The sequence below is a fragment of the Schistocerca nitens genome, chromosome 7 (assembly GCF_023898315.1).
Source record: "Schistocerca nitens isolate TAMUIC-IGC-003100 chromosome 7, iqSchNite1.1, whole genome shotgun sequence".
NCBI classification, from domain to species: domain Eukaryota; kingdom Metazoa; phylum Arthropoda; class Insecta; order Orthoptera; family Acrididae; genus Schistocerca; species Schistocerca nitens.
Window position 1 is genome coordinate 392320913 of NC_064620.1, and position 21169 is coordinate 392342081.

At 39.3% G+C, this 21169-nt stretch overlaps 1 protein-coding gene across 4 annotated transcripts in view; it reads left to right on the plus strand.

Moving 5' to 3' along the window:
- LOC126195042 (probable ATP-dependent RNA helicase spindle-E) overlaps positions 1 to 18767 on the plus strand; it is a 276948-nt gene extending 258181 nt beyond the window's left edge. For all 4 annotated transcript variants that reach the window (XM_049933486.1, XM_049933487.1, XM_049933488.1 and 1 more), the window contains exons 24-26: positions 2697 to 2818; positions 12052 to 12270; positions 18135 to 18767. In XM_049933486.1, the coding sequence (XP_049789443.1) occupies positions 2697 to 2818; positions 12052 to 12270; positions 18135 to 18264 (471 nt within the window). In that variant the 3' untranslated portion in view covers positions 18265 to 18767. The remainder of the gene's footprint in view (positions 1 to 2696; positions 2819 to 12051; positions 12271 to 18134) is intronic.
- The last annotated feature ends 2402 nt before the right edge of the window (positions 18768 to 21169 follow it).

Here is a 21169-nt window from a genome sequence, read left to right on the forward strand (position 1 = left end):
GTTGGCAGTCTAGTCCCTGCACAATCCACCAGACAGCATTTGTCTCGTCCCCCACCCATACTCTCCCTTCCCATTCCCCACCCTCTCCAGATTGCTGGTTGCATCCAACGTGATGTTGCATTCTGGTCTGAGATGCTGGTATGTGAATGTTGTGTGTGTGTGTGTGTGTCCTCTTTACTGGCGAAGGCTGTAGCCAAAAGCTATAAGTGAGTGTCTTTTAATCACGCCTGCCTGCAACTTGGCACGTCTTTTATATGGTAAGTAGCAATCTAGAATAGATTGATACTCACCATATAGTGGAGATGTTGGGTCACAGATAGGCACAATGAAAAGATGGTTAAACAAATAAGCTTTGATCCAGAAAGGCCTTCATCCAAATTACACACACACACACACACACACACACACACACTCACACTCACTCACAAACACATGACCACAGTGTCTGGCTACTGTGGCCAGAGACTGTGATTGGTGTGTGTGTGTTTTCTAATTTAGATGAAGGCCTTTCTGGCTGAACCTTACATGTTTTACCATCTTTTTGTTGTGCCTATCTGCAGCTCAACGTCGCCAGTATTGGTGAGTAGCCGTGTATTCTCTTCATAATATTGTCAGTGGAGGATGTGTGTAGGATTTAATGTACCATGCTCACAGGCATGTCCAAAGTTCGAGCAATTTCACATGCACTGCATGTCTGCACGCCACTGCTCCTCTCCTCTCCCCTTCCCTCCTCGACCCCCCTGTTGTGCTGTGACCACAGCTTCAACACATGTCAGATCAACTGCTTTCCTCCTCCTGTCTCATAGCACTTCAAAAGAACCTGTATTCCTGAATTTTGTAATCATTTTCTCCAACGCCTTAGCAGACATAGTTCAATGCCTTTTTTCATAGCCTTGAGTGTCCAGAAGTCTGCAGGGCTTCTGGTGCACAGTCACCATTCTTTTAAAAGAGCTTTACAAGCAGCATGTGATCCTTTATGGAGCCGTTCATGATAGGTGTTGCAGTCCTGGACTTTGGAACATCCTTGTATTGCATGTTTGTCAGTTTGCAAATTTGCGTATTCTGATACTTACAATATCATCTGTTAGTCAAATTTTCCCCTCATGACATTTCCCCCTGCATCAATAATGCACTGTCCAAATTTGATATCTTTCCGAGCAGTGGTTCCCTTTCTATATTGTTTTGAAAATGGAACTTTAATTATGAACACACTGTACTTACATGCTTCTCTGAGCTGCACAAATAGGATCTCCTCACCCTCCTACCCCCCTCTGCCACGACACACACACAAGTTGTTATTATGCAACCTGTACTAGTTTGTTTTGCTCACTTGCTTCTGCCCCTTTTCCAGTCTTCTGCCATTACGTTTGTTATCACACCATTCGTCATTCCTTTGCCCAAACTAATTTCATATCTTACATGCTGCTCAATATATTTTGTTTGTTTATTTCACTCAATTCATCTCTCTCTCATTATTTTCTCAGAGCTGTTCCTCTATTATGGTCCTATCCCTTCTTTGCAAACGGGCTTGCCACTACTCAGTAATGCCTTTGTGTGCATTTTATCAAAGAAACTGTACTACTACTTTTTTTTTAAATATAGAATTAGAGCAGCTTTTTGTATTTCCTATTCTTCCTCTGGTATCTGTGTTAAAGTTCTAGGCTAGGCCAAAGTTGATAAGCTCCAGTAAAACAAATGAAAAGTCTGTTGTTCTTGTTTCATTATTGTAACTCAGCTAGTAACTTGAAAGCAGTTCAGCCTATCCAAGTGTGTCAAATCTTATGCAGCTAAGAAAGCAAATTTTCTGCACAAATCTTTGTGTACACTTTGAAGTAACATATTTTGTGTGGGCTAAATACATTGATATGTGCATAAATTCTATGAAAAAGCTTTCAGTGAGCTTAGATATCTACATCTACATCCATACTCCGCAAGCCACCTGACGGTGTGTGGCGGAGGGTACCCTGAGTACCTCTATCGGTTCTCCCTTCTATTCCAGTCTCGTATCGTTCGTGGAAAGAAGGATTGTCGGTATGCTTCTGTGTGGGCTCTAATCTCTCTGATTTTATCCTCATGGTGTCTTCACGAGATATACGTAGGAGGGAGCAATATACTGCTTGTCTCTTCGGTGAAGGTATGTTCTCGAAACTTTAACAAAAGCCCGTACCGAGCTACTGAGCGTCTCTTCCGCAGAGTCTTCCACTGGAGTTTAGCTATCATCTCGGTAACGCTATCGCGATTACTAAATGATCCTGTAACGAAGTGTGCTGCTCTCCGTTGGATCTTCTCTATCTCTTCTATCAACCCTATCTGGTACGGATCCCACACTGCTGAGCAGTATTCAAGCAGTGGGCGAACAAGGATACTGTAACCTACTTCCTTTGATATGACACTAATCTCTGAAATATAAGTGCATAACAAAACATTTTGATGGTGGTGGTGGCAGCGCCCATCATCATCATCATCATCATCATCATCATCATCATCATGTAACTTCCCAAGATCAGGTTCCTTCCCAAACCTTGTCATTAGTGGTTCGTGTTTGTGTTTAGTAAATTTGTTCTTCTGGAACAAGTAAGAGAAAATGTGAAAACTACTGCATATCATATCCTGTGCTCACTCTGATACCATGTTAACTGTCTTCTAGTAGTCATTGTAGTCTGTTGTGTACCTCTCAATTTTCTGGTAATTTATAGATCAACCGACTTCGTTACTGGATGTCAATGGCACTTTACACTGAGGAATACCAAGAAACATTGGAAGCTGGAGCTTTGAATATTAATACATATCAGCGAAAAGTAAAGGAAATACTTTTTGAGTAAGTATGTTTTCTCATTAGTACAGTCCTGCCCTTTTCTCTAAACAAGAACTAAGAATAGTGGAAGTGTAAACAGAGATATGTAACTAACAATTGGATGACTTCTAAAATCAATAGCTAACTCTAAACAAACTGATGGATAATACAGAGCAATTCAAGAAAAGGTTTTCATTTTGTGATGAATTCCCCCCATTTTTAAAAAAAGTAACATTTAAAAAAAGGATAAATTGTAACTGAACATATTTTACACTACCTAAACTAATTGTAAGGTCCTACATTCTGTTTCTTTAACACATTTTTTGCATTGTAACAATTAAATATATAAAGTAGTGAAAGTAGTGGACATTTAACTGCTTTTGCTAGGCAGTTAAAAGTCAATGCTGTATCATTCTTAAGAGTATAACTTCATATTATAATTGTATGTCATACATTAGGTTATTTAATGTAACTTACTAACATTTAATCAGTTAATACATGCTGTTTAATCTTGCTAACACTGATACTGGAAATATTGTTCGCTTTTGAAGTGATATCAGAGTGAACCAAATTATTTAAAGCTTGCTAACATTGACAGTGGAAATATCATTAACTATTGACGTGTTGTCAGAGTCAAGCAGATTATTTTATTGAAAACTCTTGTTTAATAGTTTCATTTTCAATATATTAGCTCTGATGAATTTGTAACTGGTAAGGCATTGTCATGTCACAGAAGTCTATAAAATTAAACAATAGAAAATCCAGTATGGATTGTAACAATATTACGAAAAGGATAGTTGCTACTCACCACATGGCAGAGATGCCAAGTCACAGACAGGTACAATGAAAAGACTATCAAAAAGTGAGCTTTTGCCCAACAAGGCCTTTGTCAGAAATAGAACACACACACACACACACACACACACACACACACACGACCATAGTCTCTGGCTGTTGACACTTCATGTGTGTGAATTCTGTTCGCATGAGTGTGTGTGTACATTGTCTATTTCTGAAGGTGGCCTTGTTGGCCGAAAGCTCTCTTTCTGACAATCTTTTTGTTGTGCATATCTGAGATTCAGCAAGTATGTAAAATTATGAGACAGAACTGTAGGCCTGAAGTTACCTTCAAGAGGCGAAACATGTATTAGTACTAATAGTCACAAATAAAATTACATACATATTCATCTTTTCGATTTGCAGCTCTTGTATTTCTTCCATGTTTGCAGTTAAAATTATTGGATACAGGTTCTGCCTTTTATGCAACACACTGCTTTTCTTGTTACCCAAACACGTTTCAGCACCTCTATGCCATCATCAGTGGGTTTTATTTATTGGACAACTGTAAAAGTGAGCATATTTTAGGTTTACACAACACAGAACAACATAACACTCAGACAGTGATTACATACAAGATACAATAGTGCAACACACACACACACACACAAAACAAAATGGCACATACTCACCTACAGTAACAAAATTGTCCACAGAATAGACAACATAGTGGATTAACAGGGACTTGAAATAGGATACAGGGACTTGAAATAGGATACAGGGACTTGAAATAGGATACAGGGACTTGAAATAGGATACTGGAAAGATAACACAAGGCAGAAAAAACTCGGAATGCAGGAGACACCCACAGATAAATTCAAGAGATCAGGAATGTATGAACTCACATGCAACACTTGCCAATCAGTATACATAGGACCAACATGGGAACTTTAAAACAAGATACTCAGAACACCTCAGCACCAATAGCACTTTTGCTGACCACCTATTATCCCTTAACCACCATCCAACTACAAGCAACAGACTTAAAAACACTAAAATCCAGCCACAGTAGAAGAAAACTTCCACATACAGAAGAAAGTGGCAGAAGGCGAATAAGTTTTAAATGAATTCACTACACTCTGAAAAGGCACATTGTTTAAAACATTAAAGGAACTTTACAGAAAAGGCAACACAAACAAAGCAGCTTACTCAAGCTCACAACCCCATGCACGCCCCCCACCCTCTCACCCCCCCCCCACACACACAGATAGAGAGAGAGAGGGGGGGGGGGGGTAAACGAAATTCAAATTCTGGACCAAACTCACTTTGGAACAAATGAATGCCGACAACATCGTGTACACCGTGTTCTGCAAAGTGAAAAGGTGATTGCAAAGCTGAAAATATGCTAAGTACATTTCATATGTGTGTGCAGTGCCCTTGGAATGAGAAAGGAGGAGGATCAGTCACAACAAAACATTATTAATAACAAATAAGTACATAAAACATGTTGGCACACTAAAATTACGTTTTTTAAAAATCAAGGGATAGGTTAGCTCACTGATAAAATTCACATCTACAGCGTTTGGTTTGCAGATGACAAGATACCAATGCAGGACACCATACACATAATCGTGCAAAACCATGTATTATAAAATCAAGGTAAGAATAAAAACTGTCTTTAGGCCTCATTGTGTTAGATCAGTTACAATGTAAAATATTTTCAATTTTACAGTTGCCCAATAAACAGACCATGCTGATGATGGCACAGAGGTACTGAAACATGTTTGGGTAACAAGAAAAACAGTGTGTTGCATAAAAGGTGGAACGTATATCCTATAAATACAACTACATACACTATTGTAGTTTTCATACTTAATGATCTCTTCTTTGGGGATGAGAGAAGAATGGATTGGAAAAGTTTAAAAGGAAGCACAGGTCACTCAGGCCCATGATGAGAGGAGGCCCATGATGAGAGGGACACACTGGTGTGAGAATGAGAGGGGAGCTACTATTAATTGTTATCCACACACCCCTCCTACCTCCCCCTTACCCTGCCCCTCCCACTTACCCTGCCCCTCCCTCTTACCCTGCCCCTCCCCCTTAACCTGCGCCTCCAAACCGACTAAGTGAATACTGGGCTGGTCCTCACATCCCATTTGCTTTCATTGGCTAGTGAGATCACATGACATGAGCTTTAACTGCGTGACGAAATCACATCGTGCCGTGCAAACTGATTTCAGTGCTTTGGAAGCTACCATGCTGTATTTGGTGGAATTCATATTTATACTTTCATAATACAAAAATATACAATTTAGATGTTACCATTCGCAGGATTGATAAGTTTTACAGCTCGAGGCAACGTGTATTGTCACTTAAAATGGAAAAAATGTACTTTTGCCTGGGGTATAGCATATTTTTACCTGGGAAAATGTGTATTTTTAGCTGAGAAATCTAGGAATTCTGTCATCCGCATGTACATCGTGGAGGTACATATCTGTCAAATGCGTGGTGAAGTATTCTTCTAAACATTTCTTCTACATGTTTCTCTCCAGAACTAATTGTTTTGAGTTCATTATTGAGTTATGACAAGTTCCTCTTTGTTTAGTTTTCTGAACATTCAGATCCATCTACTTGGTTTAGTTGGTCCTTGTGCTTTGGTAGTCATTGTTACTGCAACTGCCTCATGGTCACTGATGCCAGTTTCAATGTGGACATCCTCAGAGTCATCAGGTCTATTTGTTGCTATTAGATCCAGTGTATTTTCACCACGACCGGGCTTAGGAAGAATACGTTCTAGACAGTTCTCGGAGAAGAAAATTAGTAATGTTTCGAAGGATGTCTTGTCATGACCACCGTTTACAATTGATCAAAGTCTCTTTCGATAATGACAGTACGATTTTGGGAATTGTGTATTAGTGAACTCAGGTTTTCTCTATAAATGTTTGGTTATTCTTGGAGGTGAATCTCATAGTTGATAGAAGGCTCCAATTATAAGTTGATGCCCAGCTTTGATACTGAGACTTGCCCAGGCAATATTGCACGCAGTTTCAATTTCTGTGCCAGAAGATTTGAGTTTCTTGCCTACTGCGTAAAATACACAACCTCCATTTACCGTTAGTCTACCCTTTTATATACACATATATTTTTTGTAAAAACTTCCTTGCTTTCAATTTCAGATTGTAACCAGCTTTCAGTGCCCAGTATTATGTGAGCTCCACTGCTCTTTAGGAGTGCCTCAAATTCTGGCACATTGTTGTGAATCCTTCTGCAACGAATCAATACGGTTTTTATACTCTCGCTTGTGGGAGGCATTTCTTTAGATGTGACCCTGGCATTTCAGGGTCCCGTACAGCTACTGTTGTCCGGATTGGATGGAGAGCGACCTAATCTGAGAACCCCTCGTGTGCACCCCACACGCAGTTACCTGGGTAGTGGCTTGTGATGTGCATGAGCAGGGCTGGTATTCTCATTGCTCTTTGTTAGTTGCTGGGCTGATCTAAGTATGGCCTTGGAACCTAGACAACATTCTTTTGTTTGTTCCAGTGTGTGTCACAGCCTGCAGTTGCTCGCATCCTGTTCCTTCTGCGGCTGCCAGAATAGCCTGTTCGGCATACCGACTGAGGCCCCCGATGTCTGCACCGAGTGCACCCAGTTTTCCTTTCTGTACTTTGCTGCGATTTCCCTGAGGGTACCGTTGTTCGTCGTACGTTTGAACTGCTAACCATTAATAGACCCTACTCTTTTGCGTTCGGTTCTTTTCGACACAGGTACATCGGGTTTACCTCGAGTGAAATTAGTCTCACTGGGTCAGTTTCAGTGAAAGACAGTGCCTCAAACACATTGGTGTACAACAACGTGAGGAAACATAAATTTCATTGAAAATCTGTGTTTTCTCATCTCGATATACACTAAAATTCAGGGTGAACGATTCATCCGTGAAGATGCTTTTGCTAAAATTGTATAAAGTGCATATGTCGATTAAATCGTATGCTAAAGCATGAAATGCATTTTTTTGCAGCACTGTGTACGGTTTTGATGCAATCGACACAGAAAACCTGTTTAAATTTGAGGTGAAGTTTTTGTACCTAAAGTTTTGAGGCAAATTTAATTGATGTGTGATTTTACTCTTTACTTGAAATACTGGAAGGTGGCTTATATACATAAATAAAAGCAAATAAATGTGCAAATTGCATCGATTTTGTGATATTGTAACATTAGTAAATCTCACAAAAATGACGTAATAATGAATCGCAACAAAGCAAGTCTTCCCCTTGGGGAAGCAAACAGTGCAACAATATTGACAGTCAGAAAGTGGGAGAAAGCCACCACAAGAAAGAACAAAATGTTAGGCAATGTTCAGAATCTACATCCAGGATCCAAAATAAGTATGCCTCCAAAACCCAAAAAGGACAGATTCTACATAAAGAAGTACCACCAGAGAAATATGACGCTATGCGGTATGTCCATTAATGACCACTTTGACTCTTTAAGTATCCTTTATTCAAAATGTGCAATGTTTAGGGAATTAAACCTACAAATTAGAAGTCTTGGTGAGTGTTCACCTCAGGGATATGCATGTGCATTATGCATAAGTGAGCACGGGCTGGAAAAAGGATTGGAATGCACGGCTAGTACTTCAGATTTTGAAGTCATTAGTGACTTTTAGTAGGAAAATAGGGCAACCATAAAAATAACAGTGATAAAAATTAGTTGTGTAAAATGTATTGAATGCAACTTCGAATATTGTTTTTGTGAATTAACTGTCGGCAAAGGTGTTAACGTGTGTTTGTACTGTTGGTGTCGGTGAACTTTATAATGCTTCCTGAAAATATTGAGAGGCTAATGAACGAACTGAAATATCATCGTAAAATGTACACTTGTGCTCGATGACTTCAGTGACAACTTTAAAGCAAAGCAACGCTCTGCCATTCTGGCCTCAGAAAGGTCAATCGGCACTGATTAACTGCGATGTCATCCTACGTCAGCGACATCGTCGGACGGAGTATAGACGGATGCGGGGGCAGCACACCGCTCTCCTGGCTATTGCCAGCTTTCCCGACTGTGGAGCTGCTGTTTCTCGTTTGAGGGGCTCCTCAGTCGGAATCACGAGCCTCAATGCATCCCGGTCCAGTCCTCGCACCACGGAAACGAAACTCTGGCGGTACTGGGAATCGGATCTCGGTCCTCTGCATATTAGTCAAACGTGCTGACCACAGAGCTATAGAGGTGGACTTCAGCAAAAGCCATTAGATCTCTTCAGAAGGTATGACTGCAGCTGTGCATAAGTTTCAGCAGTGCATAAGTTTCACCAGAAATACATAACAGTAATCTTGTTGATGATGCTCTGCAGATTAATAGAATATAGAGTGATTGAAAAAGAAAAACCAGATTTCAGTTGTTTATTACAGACAAACTATGAAAGATAGAAGCACATTGCATGTCATTGGATAGAGGAAGGTTCACAGTTTTATGTTAGCACTGACACCGTACACTCGGTGTGAGCACCGTGCATTGCTCGAAAAACATGGAACAGTAGTTTGTTTGATTCCACACGTGAATCAACAGCTCCCTGTTCATTAAATTGACAGCTTCAACAATTCGATTTCTCAGCTCTTGAAGAGTTGCTGCCATAGGTTGGACAAAGAGTGTGTCTTTTATGTACTCCCACAGAAGAAAGCACAAGCTGTGCAATCTGGTGACCTGGGAGACCAAAAACAATGAACAAGATCTTGTTGTTAAGCTACTCCAATTCGGCATTGTGGGACAGTGTTAAGAAAACGCTGCACCTCGATGTGGAAGTGAGGTAGAGTGCCGACGGGCACAAAAATTAAATCTTTGTGGCGTTAAGGAAGCGAATAATTTTGCAGCGTGTCCTGGTATCACATTCCTGTCACAGTTCCCACTGCAAAAAGTAAAGGTCCGTAAACTGTACAAACCGAAATGGCAAAAAACACATTTAGTTTCGGTGAGCTTCTTTCGTGTTTGATGACAACACCAGTATTTTGTGACCCCCAAATTCTTACAGTATGGCAGTTTGCTTTACCCTGTATATGATATGTCAATTTGTCTTAAAAGATGAATTGTTCAGAAAAGTGTCATCTGCCATATCCTGCAGAATGGAAAATTCTTGCCTTCTGTTATGGTTGCCAGGATGCAATTGCTGCAGTAACTGGAACTCAATAGGCTTCATATGCAGGTGTAGTTTCAGTACACACCACACTGTTATTTGAGAAAGTTATGTTCCTGCCTCACCCTCGTTATGGACGTCCAAGAGCTGCACGTGAATGCATCTCGGGTACACTCGACATTTTCATTAGACTTGTGTGGCTCTTCCCTTTGCATGTGCAACCAACTTCCAAGAATTTTGTATGCCAGTCATAAATTGCTTTTGCAGAGGCAGCTTGTTACCGAATCAGCACTGGCAGAATGCACGTTGCCCTTGAACACTGAATTGAATTCACATAAATTCCAATAAAGAAAATTATTTCTCTTGCATAATTTTCATGTTGCTACAAACAAACAACAGCATAGCTGTGTCAAAATTTTGATCCTTCTTCTATGCAGTGAAATGTGTAATGTATTTCTAGCGTTTATAGTTTGTCTGTAATAAACAACTTAAATCTGTTGACACACTATACAAGAGTATCCCAAAACTTGATTTAAAGCAGTAGCTTTTCAACTCTCATTGTATAAGTTCGTATGAATGAAAAAAGGAAAGAAGAGGAACTGTGTTTATGTATTCACAAACTCTTGTAAGAGTAAAAGGTGCTATTTACAAGTTGAAAAACAAAATGTCATATGGCATTGATGGTATACCAGATAGAATACTCAACGTAGAGCAGGAAACACAATTTCTGCCCTTGCACTCATTACTGAAATCTCATTTGCCACATGACTATTCACTAGTAATCTCAAAAACTTAACAGTGGAACTTTTTTGAAATAAGAGGACAGCTATGAAATAACAAACTACAGATCATTGTCATTGTTATCCAGATTCACAAAAATCATTGAAAATATAATTTATGAAAGACTATCAGATTTCCTGAATCAAAGTAAAATACTTTTCTTATTTAAAAAATGGTTTTAGGAAAACAAATCCACTGAAACTTCAGTATTATTTTGACACACAAGTTTTCAGTGCTGTGGACTATAATTAACTAAACTGTGGCCTGTTTTCAGAAGGTCTTCAATGTCATATGTCATGATCATCTAGTCAGTAAGTTGTATTATTATGCAGCTTGGGGAATGGTCTATGCTGGTTTAAGTCTTACCTGTCGGACAGATACCAGAAAGTGGAAGTATCTAACAGTGGTGGAACTTTTATCCCAACCTTCAGAAAAGTTAATTAAGGAGTATCCCTGTGTGCAGTATTATGCCCTTTGCTGTTCTTAGTATTTATAAATGATTTACTACTACAGTTAACTGCAGCAGGAAACCCAAAGAGGTAGGAAAATGGTTTTGCTGTAAGTTTTGGGTAGTAAATGGCTGGATGAGATTCAGTCACTTACATTTAGGAAAACATAGGCTTTCTGAAGACCCATGAGTTCTCAGCAGTTTTAAATAGTAATGTTCACAGGTATTAAACAGTCAACATAGAATATTTTTAGAGAGAAGTGTGCAGAAACACCTAAATTGTTCACCATTGTTATAAAGAACTACTACTTATAACCTCTAAGAACCAAAATGCAGACACACAATGCATACATCATTTTTATATAAAGGCCGCAGACAGTGGTTTATAAGTAAAATCAAAACACTTCCGGTGATAAAAAGTTTGCGTAAGAGGGAGAAACTGATGATAATTGACAATGATAACTGATTTTTCTTTAGAGATTTGCCTCATAAGACTCGAGAAAATCTCAGGACTCATCAAAAAGGAAGTAAAAAAACAGGCCCACAGTAAACCGCTTCTAAAGCATTCATGAACTTAGGATACATCACCATTAAGTTAAATATAATACATGAAATTGAGAAGTAAGTTATCCTGTGACATAAAATAAAATAGTTTCAGGGATAGTGCAATGTGACTAGTGACAATGATGTATAATTTGGTGTGTAATTTTATTCTTAGTGATCTAAATATGCATCATAAATAAATACAATACAATATGATCAAAGGTAGCTTACAATATTTACTATAGTATAGAGATATAAGCTGTACAAACATGTCTCATAAAATAATATATGGCAAATCGTGTGTAGGTATTTGTCGTTGTTAAACAGTGCGTACATGTGCTTATTGAAACAGAGTATACTGAATCAGTGTACACACTGAGATGACATCCATGCATTGTATATTTTCTACAGATGTATAAATAAATAGTGTTATTCAGCTTGTCGGTAATTTATAGAATTTTAGTGTTTGCAGTTTCATTTGAACTTTTTTTGGAAAGAATTTCTTTAAACTGAATTCTTAGTATGTTTTTGGTGAATCTTCTATTGTTTCATTCATAAATTACATTTATTTTGATTTTTCAGGCTCCTCAAAGTAAAAAGAAAAGATGTTCCAATGGTTGTGCCATTGTCACAGTTTGCTTGGAAGTTGGCGCCAAAACACCTCCTCCTCAGTCCAGGAGATGCTCCTGGGGTAGATCGTATTATATTCAGACTTCACTGGGCAATAGAACTGCAAGAAGAAGACGAACAACATGTCTGGATGAAGCAGCATCTTGAGCAGCTACACTCTCTTGTTAAAATGTACGTCATAAAAAAGAATTAACTGCCAAATTTTAAGAGAAGATGCACAATATTATTTTCTATGTCATACGATCACCGAAGTTAAGTGCTGTTAGGCGTGGTCGGCACTTGGATGGGTGACTATCCAGGCCGCCATGCGCTGTTGCCATTTTTCGGGGTGCATTCAGCCTCGTGATGCCAATTGAGGAGCTACTCGACCGAATAGTAGCGACTTTGGTCAAGAATACCATAATAATGACTGGGAGAGTGGTGTGCTGACCGCACGCCCTTCCTATCCGCATCCTCCACTGAGGATGACACGGTGGTCAGATGGTCCCGGTAGACCACTCGTGGCCTGAAGACGGAAAGTGTGTCATACTTTCTCTGTCAGCCTGGAAAAGTATTGTTAACTGTATTCATTAATCATATTTTAAGCAAGCTATCTCTGTTAGTATTTTTCATTCATTTGAGCTTTAATGAGTGTAAAAATTAGATTATTCCCCGACCATTACGATCAACAATCCATAGTTAAATGTAAAGGAGACATCGGTTGCAAAGAACCTGAAAGAATCCTTCGGCTAATCAGTGAACTCCAATCCCCACAATTTCTTTATGTTCAAAACGTGTCTTACAATGGTCAGACAGTGCCAAATATGTAGCAACTTTATCACTATACCTCTTCCGTTGTATGTATTTATTTCCAGTGTTTGTAATTCACATTTTTTCCCAAATAGGATTATTACTTCCACAACCATGTGGTTGTATGACTCTAAAATCTAATAATGTTTTGGAACCACTTTGTTCATTCCAAGAGTAGAAATTAATTTTTGAGTTACTCTTTTTAAGCATGAAAAATTATTTTTATTAGTGTGGTAATTACTACACTGCTGGTCTCCTACAATTATTTAAATTTGTTGCATACTTTTTTCACAATTTATTATATATATAAAATCCCCCCCCCCCCCCCCTCAAATTATTTCTTGCTGTATGGTTTAGTCCTATGAGAATAGTCTTGTACTGTGGGAAATTGTGTGATAATTTATTTGGAGTGTATAGCATGTCTCTTTTTGCTGTCAGCAAACAGTGAATCATCATCATAAAATTTTGTAATGTGGAAGACAATTTGTCTGTCATGTGGCATGTTAAAAGGATTTTATTGTTTTATGGATATGATCCTTAAACATTTCAAAATTTTATGAATCCTCTTTTCTGCAAATTATTGCAAGAAAACTATTATTATGATGATGCACTTTGGGAGGATTGTGGAGTGCTTCATTTTTCATTCTCTTGATGGCATTGTTGTAGTCTAAAAAAGTAAGGAGGATTTTCTTTTAAGTAATGTGAAAATTTACTTGTGGTAAAATGATGGTGATGTGCAAAAATACTTCTTCAGCATACAAGATAGTGCAAATATGGTCTCTCAGATCTCACTGACCTACCACAAAGCTACAAGCAGTGTTCCTGACAATAACTTGTTATCTTTGAGCAAGTAGAAATTTTAGGGTTCCCTGACGCACTTAACAGTTAAACACTTGACTGAGAGCCAGCATTTAGTCTGCAATAAGTCCATGAACCTGCATCATGAGCTGGATCCATTGCATGCTGACACACAGTGAAAGACTGAAGAAGCAGTGTTGAAAATATATAAGCAAAAAAAAAGTCAATAGTTCAAGAATAAACACTAGATCACTTTCAATTTCATCTAGCAAATATGATAAAGATGCCTTTCTCATCTAAAAAGATGTTGCAGAGTTTATTGAGAATTATTTTTCTGCTTACAATGTGTTTAAAAAAGGGCACCAAGTGAGGTGGCACAGTGGTTAGCATACTGGACCCTCATTCGGGAGGACGATGGCTCAAACTCACGTCCTTTCATCCTGATTTAGGTTTTCTATGACTTCCCTAAATCGCTTCAGGTAAATGCCAGGATGGTTCCTTCAAAAGAGTACCGCCAACTTCCTTCCCCATACTTTCCTAATTCCTAATCCGATGGGACCGATTATCTCTGTCCCCCCACCCCTACCCCAACCCCAAATCAATCAACCAAAAAATGGATTGAATTTTGCCACCCAAAATGGTTCAAATGGCTGTAAGCACTGTGGGACTTAACATCCAAGGTCATCAGTCCTCCTAGACTTAGAACTACTTATACCTAAATAACCTAAGGACATCACACACATCCATGCCTGAGGCAGGATTCGAACCTGCAACCGTAGCAGCAGCGCGTTTCTGGACTGAAGCGCCTAGAATCGCTTGGCCACAGTGGCTGGCTTTGCCACACAGTATTATGTGTTAATGGAACTAAGCCTAAAGTTAAGTGTAAGAAGTGAGAAACAGCAAAAGGTGTTCCAATTCTTCCATGACAGCATTCTAATAAATTTGTCCAAATTACCACAACTCTGGTATCTGTCTCTGCTGAAGCTGAATGCTCGCCAGATGAAATGGACCGAGATGGGATAGTATTGTCACTGTCTGACCACCTGAATACACCCACCAATAGGGTTTCTTGAGGCTATTGTAAATATGGCTGCCCAGCAAACGGTTAGTCAGCTCTGTACTCTCATGTGATACTGTTGGTTACTATATCAGGCAACTCGGGCAACTGTAGCCACACTAGCTACAGTTGTCTGGGCTGCAGTTGTGTATGTGTGTGTGTGTGTGTGTGTGTGTGTGTGTGTGTGTGTGTGTGTGTGTGTTGTCTATTTTTGACAAAAGCCTTTCGGGCTGAAAGCTTTATTTGTGACAGTCTTTTAGTTGTGCCTATCTACGACTCAGCATTTCCACTATATGGTGAGTAGAAACTTTCCTTTTCATAATATTGTTTTAAGTTGCACCATAAATTAATTTGCTACTCAGTCTGACTAAGTACATCTTCGATAGACACACAAACAAACACAAACATACACACAAAATTCAAGCTTTCGCAACAAACTGTTGCCTCATCGGGAAAGAGGGAAGGAGAGGGAAAGACGAAAGGATGTGGGTTTTAAGGGAGAGGGTAAGGAGTCATTCCAATCCCGGGAGCGGAAAGACTTACCTTAGGGGGAAAAAAGGACGGGTATACACTCGCGCACACACACACATATCCATCCACACATATACAGACACAAGCAGATGTCACATCTGCTTGTGTCTGTATATGTGTGGATGGATATGTGTGTGTGTGCGCGAGTGTATACCCGTCCTTTTTTCCCCCTAAGGTAAGTCTTTCCGCTCCCGGGATTGGAATGACTCCTTACCCTCTCCCTTAAAACCCACATCCTTTCGTCTTTCCCTCTCCTTCCCTCTTTCCTGATGAGGCAACAGTTTGTTGCGAAAACTTGAATTTTGTGTGTATGTTTGTGTTTGTTTGTGTGTCTATCGACGTGCCAGCGCTTTCGTTTGGTAAGTCACATCATCTTTGTTTTTAGATATATTTTTCCCACGTGGAATGTTTCCCTCTATTAATTTATAAGTACATCTTCATTACTTTCTGATCTTCTGATCTAATCTTCAGCACTATTCTGCAGCACCACGTTATACAACTGGTATTCTCTTCTTATCTGTACCATTTATTATCTGTGTTTCACTTCTGTGCAAGGCTACATTCCAGACACACTTCATTGCAGAGTGAGCAATCCTTAGTTTTCAAATAAAATACTCCAGAAATTTTTTTATGCTATTTTACTACTCTCTTTTTTTGTCCACACTATCTTAGTCAACTGCCTCTAAATGCGAAAATTTATCGACTTGTTCTATGACTTAATTTTTAATTTTTACTTTATTGAATTTGATGTGTTGGTGAAACATTTTTTTTAAATCTACTTGTGATTAAATTTTAGGCCTGCTTTCAGAATTTCTTGAGCTTAACACACATGTCATTTTCATGTTCCCACTTTAGGAGCCTGAAAAACTTTCTCTGTGACTGCTAAGAGTAGTTTTGGTGACATGGAATATCCTTGTGTGACTCCTTTCTCAATCCTGAGTTAGTCACTACCCTGATAAAGTCTAATGAAAGCTTCAGCATTGAAATATGTATTCCTCCTTGACTATCGTAGGTTGATTCATTTCTCCTCTCATTTATACCTGTACAGTCTTCAGTAGTTCAAACTTTCTTCATGATGAGTCTGTTTCATTCTACTTCGTATATATTTTTACTCTGGGAATTATGAATCTAAGCTCAGTTTCATTTTATCCCTATCTTGTACTTGGAAAGTCCATATTCTATGTGCTTGCTTCTGTATGTGGTTATGCCATGCACGTTTTTGTTCTTGGCAAATACTATTAACATATTACCAGCCATTGGTATTACAATACACAAAGTTCCCCCACTGAAAAATGATTCTTTAGATTTTCCTTTGAAATAACCCTATTACAAGGGGCGTTCAAATAGAAACGAACCGTAGTCTGCAATGTGCAAATCAGTGACAGGAGGGTAATATCGTGGCACGTGTATCGAGGTGTGGCTCCAACCAGAGCCTGGAAGTTTACAGTCCATCGCTAGAGGGCACACGTACATGTCACATGACTATACAGAGCTAGCAGCAGCACGCGTCAATCATCCACTGCTGCTAGTCGCATTGCAAACAGTGACACGGAGGAGTCAAAAGAAGAGCAAAGAGGTGTTGTTCGTGTTCTGACAGCAGAAGGAGTAGGAGGAACGGACAATCGTCGACTAATGTCACGAGTGAATGACGAACACTGCATGTCCCTTGTTAGGGTCAAGGTGTGGCACAAGCGTATCAGGGAAGGACGGGTGTCATTAGCCGATGGTGCACGGTGTGGAGCACTACACTGCATTACCAATGACATCGTCCAGCTGGTGGGTGCATTCATTACCCAGGACCACCAAGTGACAGTGAAAGCCATAGCTGCTGTGGTCGGATTGAGCATCAGAAGTGTTCACACCATCATGAAGGAATGACTGCACGTGCACAAAGTAAGTGCCCAGTGGGTGCCCCACAGTCTTCAGTCACACCGGGAAGCATGTCGAATGGCCCATTGTCTTGCTCATCTGCAGCACTATGCTCGGGAAGGTAATGCATTCCTGGCATGAGTGGTGGTTGGAGAGGAGTCATGTTGTCATCACTTTGAATCAGAATCAAAATGACACAGTCTCCAGTGGAAGCATCCAGGGTCAACACTACCCAAAAATGCCAAGGCCATCCACACGAGTGCAGGAAAGATTATGCTGACATTCTTCTTAGACCAAGATGGCCACCTTTTGATTCACTTCCTGCAGCACGGAACAACAGTGAATGCCCAGTGTTACTCGCCAACCTTGACCACCCTTCGCCAAGCGATCAAAACAAAACAACCAGGCATTCTCAAATGTGGGGTGATTCTGCTCCATGACAATGCAAAGCCTTGTATGGCCAACACAGCTGCGGCACTCCTCCAGAAATTCAAAAGGGAGATTCTCGGCCACCCTCCCTGTGATTACGCGATTTTTAATCCCCTTAAAAAGGCTCTGAGGGGCAAAAGATTCAGCTTGAATGACGACGTCCACCTGTAGGTGTAGAACTGGTTAACATCACAGCCCCAGAAATTTTATGAGACAGCCATTCACCACCTTGTGTCACAGTGGGACAAGTGTCTTAACAGCCAGGGTCAATACTTCTAACATACGGGTACTGGTTTCTGCAATTATGCCTCTGGTTCATTTCGTTTTGAATGTCTCTTATATCAATATACAGTGAAAAGAACAGGTGGTCATATTGTGTGTGTGTGTGTGTGTGTGAGAGAGAGAGAGAGAGAGAGAGAGAGAGAGAGAGAGAGAGAGCCCTTCTTCTGAGAAAGGCCATCGTCCAAAAGCTTGTAAGTGTCTAGTATTCTTTTCATATTGTTATTATTCCATCCTGGATGTTCCATTATGTGGGAAATTATTTTATGTATTTTTTTTTCAGGCCTAATGTGAAAAAAATAATTCAGTGTAAACTGTGTGATGTGGAAGTGAATGGGACATCTTCTCTGAAGATTCACTTGGAAACTGAATTGCATAAAGGGAAGGAGTCAACTTTTACACACAACTGTTAGTGTGTAGTATCAAAAGCCTCTTTATATTAGATAATGTCTTGTTTTGGATAGACTACATGTTCCTGTTGGAAGGTTGTTGTGATGTAATATTTGTATTTTGGGACACTGTTGGGACTGGAATCTACTAGTTTTTATACAAAGAAGAATTTTTTATTTTATTTTGACGAAAGAGTGATTTGAAAAGAAAATGAAACAAAACTTTTGTACCATAATAAGTTTCTGTATGGACAGTAACTTTCTTATAGTGTATGTAAAAGAAATGTGCCCAGAACTCAAGAATTTGTGTACAGATTTTTGCATTGTATCACTTTATTATATTTATGTTGCACATTATTTTTCTGTGAAGGGAACAGGAATCATTTGTATTTTTCTCTTCATCTCATTTTATCTTAACTATTATTCCAAAGCTATTTCCAGTGTTTATATCAATCTTCAGTACTTAAATTATGTCCAGTAATTTGCTAGTTACAGTTTATTCATCAGTATTATAACAAAGACAATTGTAATTGTGAAACTCCTAGTTTGTGCAACTCTGTGAACAAGTGATTGTGATCTGTGTCATTGTTATTTGTAAATATTAAAATTGTATCATAAGTATTTTGTTCGTAATATGTGATATGTGTCAGTGAATTTATAGTTACTTGAATTTCCTCTGTGCAAATTAATGCCACCTTTTTTTTTTTTTTTTGGGATGGGGGTGGGGGTGGTGGTGGTGGGGGTGGGGGGGGGGGACATTTGCAGGGAAGCTGCTGAGAAAAAGCATTGTGGATGAGAGTCCATAGATGAAGGGAAGGCTGTGCCAGATATGGAGCTGATGAGGCAGAACATAGGATGAGATCAAAGACAGGGATTGGAGTAATACCTGGAACTATAGTAGTGTGCACAAACGGTGAAGAACAATTCAGGGAGAGGAAGAGAATACATTTTGACATTACCAGTTTCTGCTCTATTTCTCTTCCTCTCTTAGTGACTGTGCTGTTGTGCATATCCAGACAATATATTTCCATGTGTTGTTGCTATTGTGATAAGACTGAGACTTGGAGGATTACAGTACAAAAGGTGTGCTGGAGGGATAGTTTCCAGCTACACAAATCAGACAAGCTGGTGGGTAGGACACATAGCTACAAGTTGGGAAGCAACCATCACTAGGTAGCCAATCTTGCCCTTATGGAAAGGTATAACTGCCATTTGACTGTATGACATGCTTTATAAAACAATCTAGATTTCGGTCTTAGGCCATTTTGAAGTGTTATAAATGTCAAAAATTATCTGAGTTGTGTGGAACGCAAGTCATCGTTAAAATATATATTGTCAGTTATATAAATCTGATGTTTTAAATTTTATAACCAAAGATATATATTTTAAAGATGACTTGTGTTCCAAACAACTCGGATGATATTTGACATTTGTAACACTTGAAAATGGCTCATTGCTGAAATCTAGAGCATGTATTAAAGTTTATCATACAGTCAAATGGTAATTATATCTTTCCATAAGTTTTTTGTGATTGGGGCTCCAGGAAAAATCATCAATCTTGCCGTTGTCGACAGTTTAGCAATGACCATTCACATGGGTGGACAGCCATCCATAGTAGATACTGTAATTGCTGTAGCACTGTAGCAATGTTACAGTGAGTAGAGCTACCACCGATGGCCTGGGATATACTTGGGGGGGGGGGGGGGGGTAGTAAAGTGGAATATGTGGATGACATGTCTTACATCAGTATGTTCACATGGATTTAATAGATGTGGATTGTGTCTGTAAGGAGTGCCATAAAGATGGGTCAGAAAATTCTGTGCATTGTGTGAGTGAGAAAACAATGCTTCAAGAGGAGTGGGAAGAAAGTGGCAAGGCCATACAAGAGAGAAATTTTGGTGGGAAAGGCTGGCAGATATCGAAGTGGACGTTTTTTTGGTGAGTTTACTATGAAATGAGGCTTTTGTGAAACTGGGAGAGAGGTGGAGGTTGATGTCTGGGAAGGTGCTGCAAGGTCTCCATGTGTAATAGATATTTGTCATCTGACCACAACTCCATAGAAAGGGATGTAGGTGACATACAGTACAACTAGTTGTTCCTTCCCATTCATGACTGCAAAAGTTAATGTAACCCTTCCTTGGATCAACTTCATGAATTGATGCTTAGAACTCCTCCCTGTGTGTTCTGTGCAGTTATCTCACTGATGTAATCCGTTGAAAAGTTCTTGAAGCATATTGGATTTGATCAGCAGTCTACTGATGTGGCTATAAGTGGAAGTACAGGTAGCTGATCTACTTTAAATACATTTCAGGATGCCATTATGGTGCATTTATTGACAAACAATGTAAAATAATTGACATTCATACAGTCAAACATAAACCACCCAAGAATTAAGGAAAACTGAGAGCATAATTTGCGCAGAGATTGTTTCTGGATTGCCTCCTAACCAATTGAAAAGATTGGTGTCCAAGAGAAATCTTTAGTACACTTTGTATGATTTAGGAACTATTTGTACACTGTTGGCAGAATAACAGTTTTCATTTGTTCTCTGATATAATTAGTTCACAGCATAGCACCACTGTAGAAGCAAAGGTTTAATGACACGTAGGCTTTCCCTAGCATTTATTATGCTCAAGTTGAGTTTTAATAATAATATTTAATAAACAAAAAAGTCTTAGTTTCATGCTAAATGTTGGTAGGTGGTACTGTCATTGAGAATTGCAGAGTATGAGCCACTCTCACAGCTTACACATAGTTCCTACTACTTCATGGCATGACGAGTCTCTCTGCCTGTGTTCCAAACGTGAGAACTGTGTCTTACTTGTCACTGTAGCATTCTACATTGCTACTCAAGGAAGCAAGTTATTCCTGTTGACTGGGGAGCATCCCATTTGTGTTGTAATAAAAATATATTACTAAATATGCATAT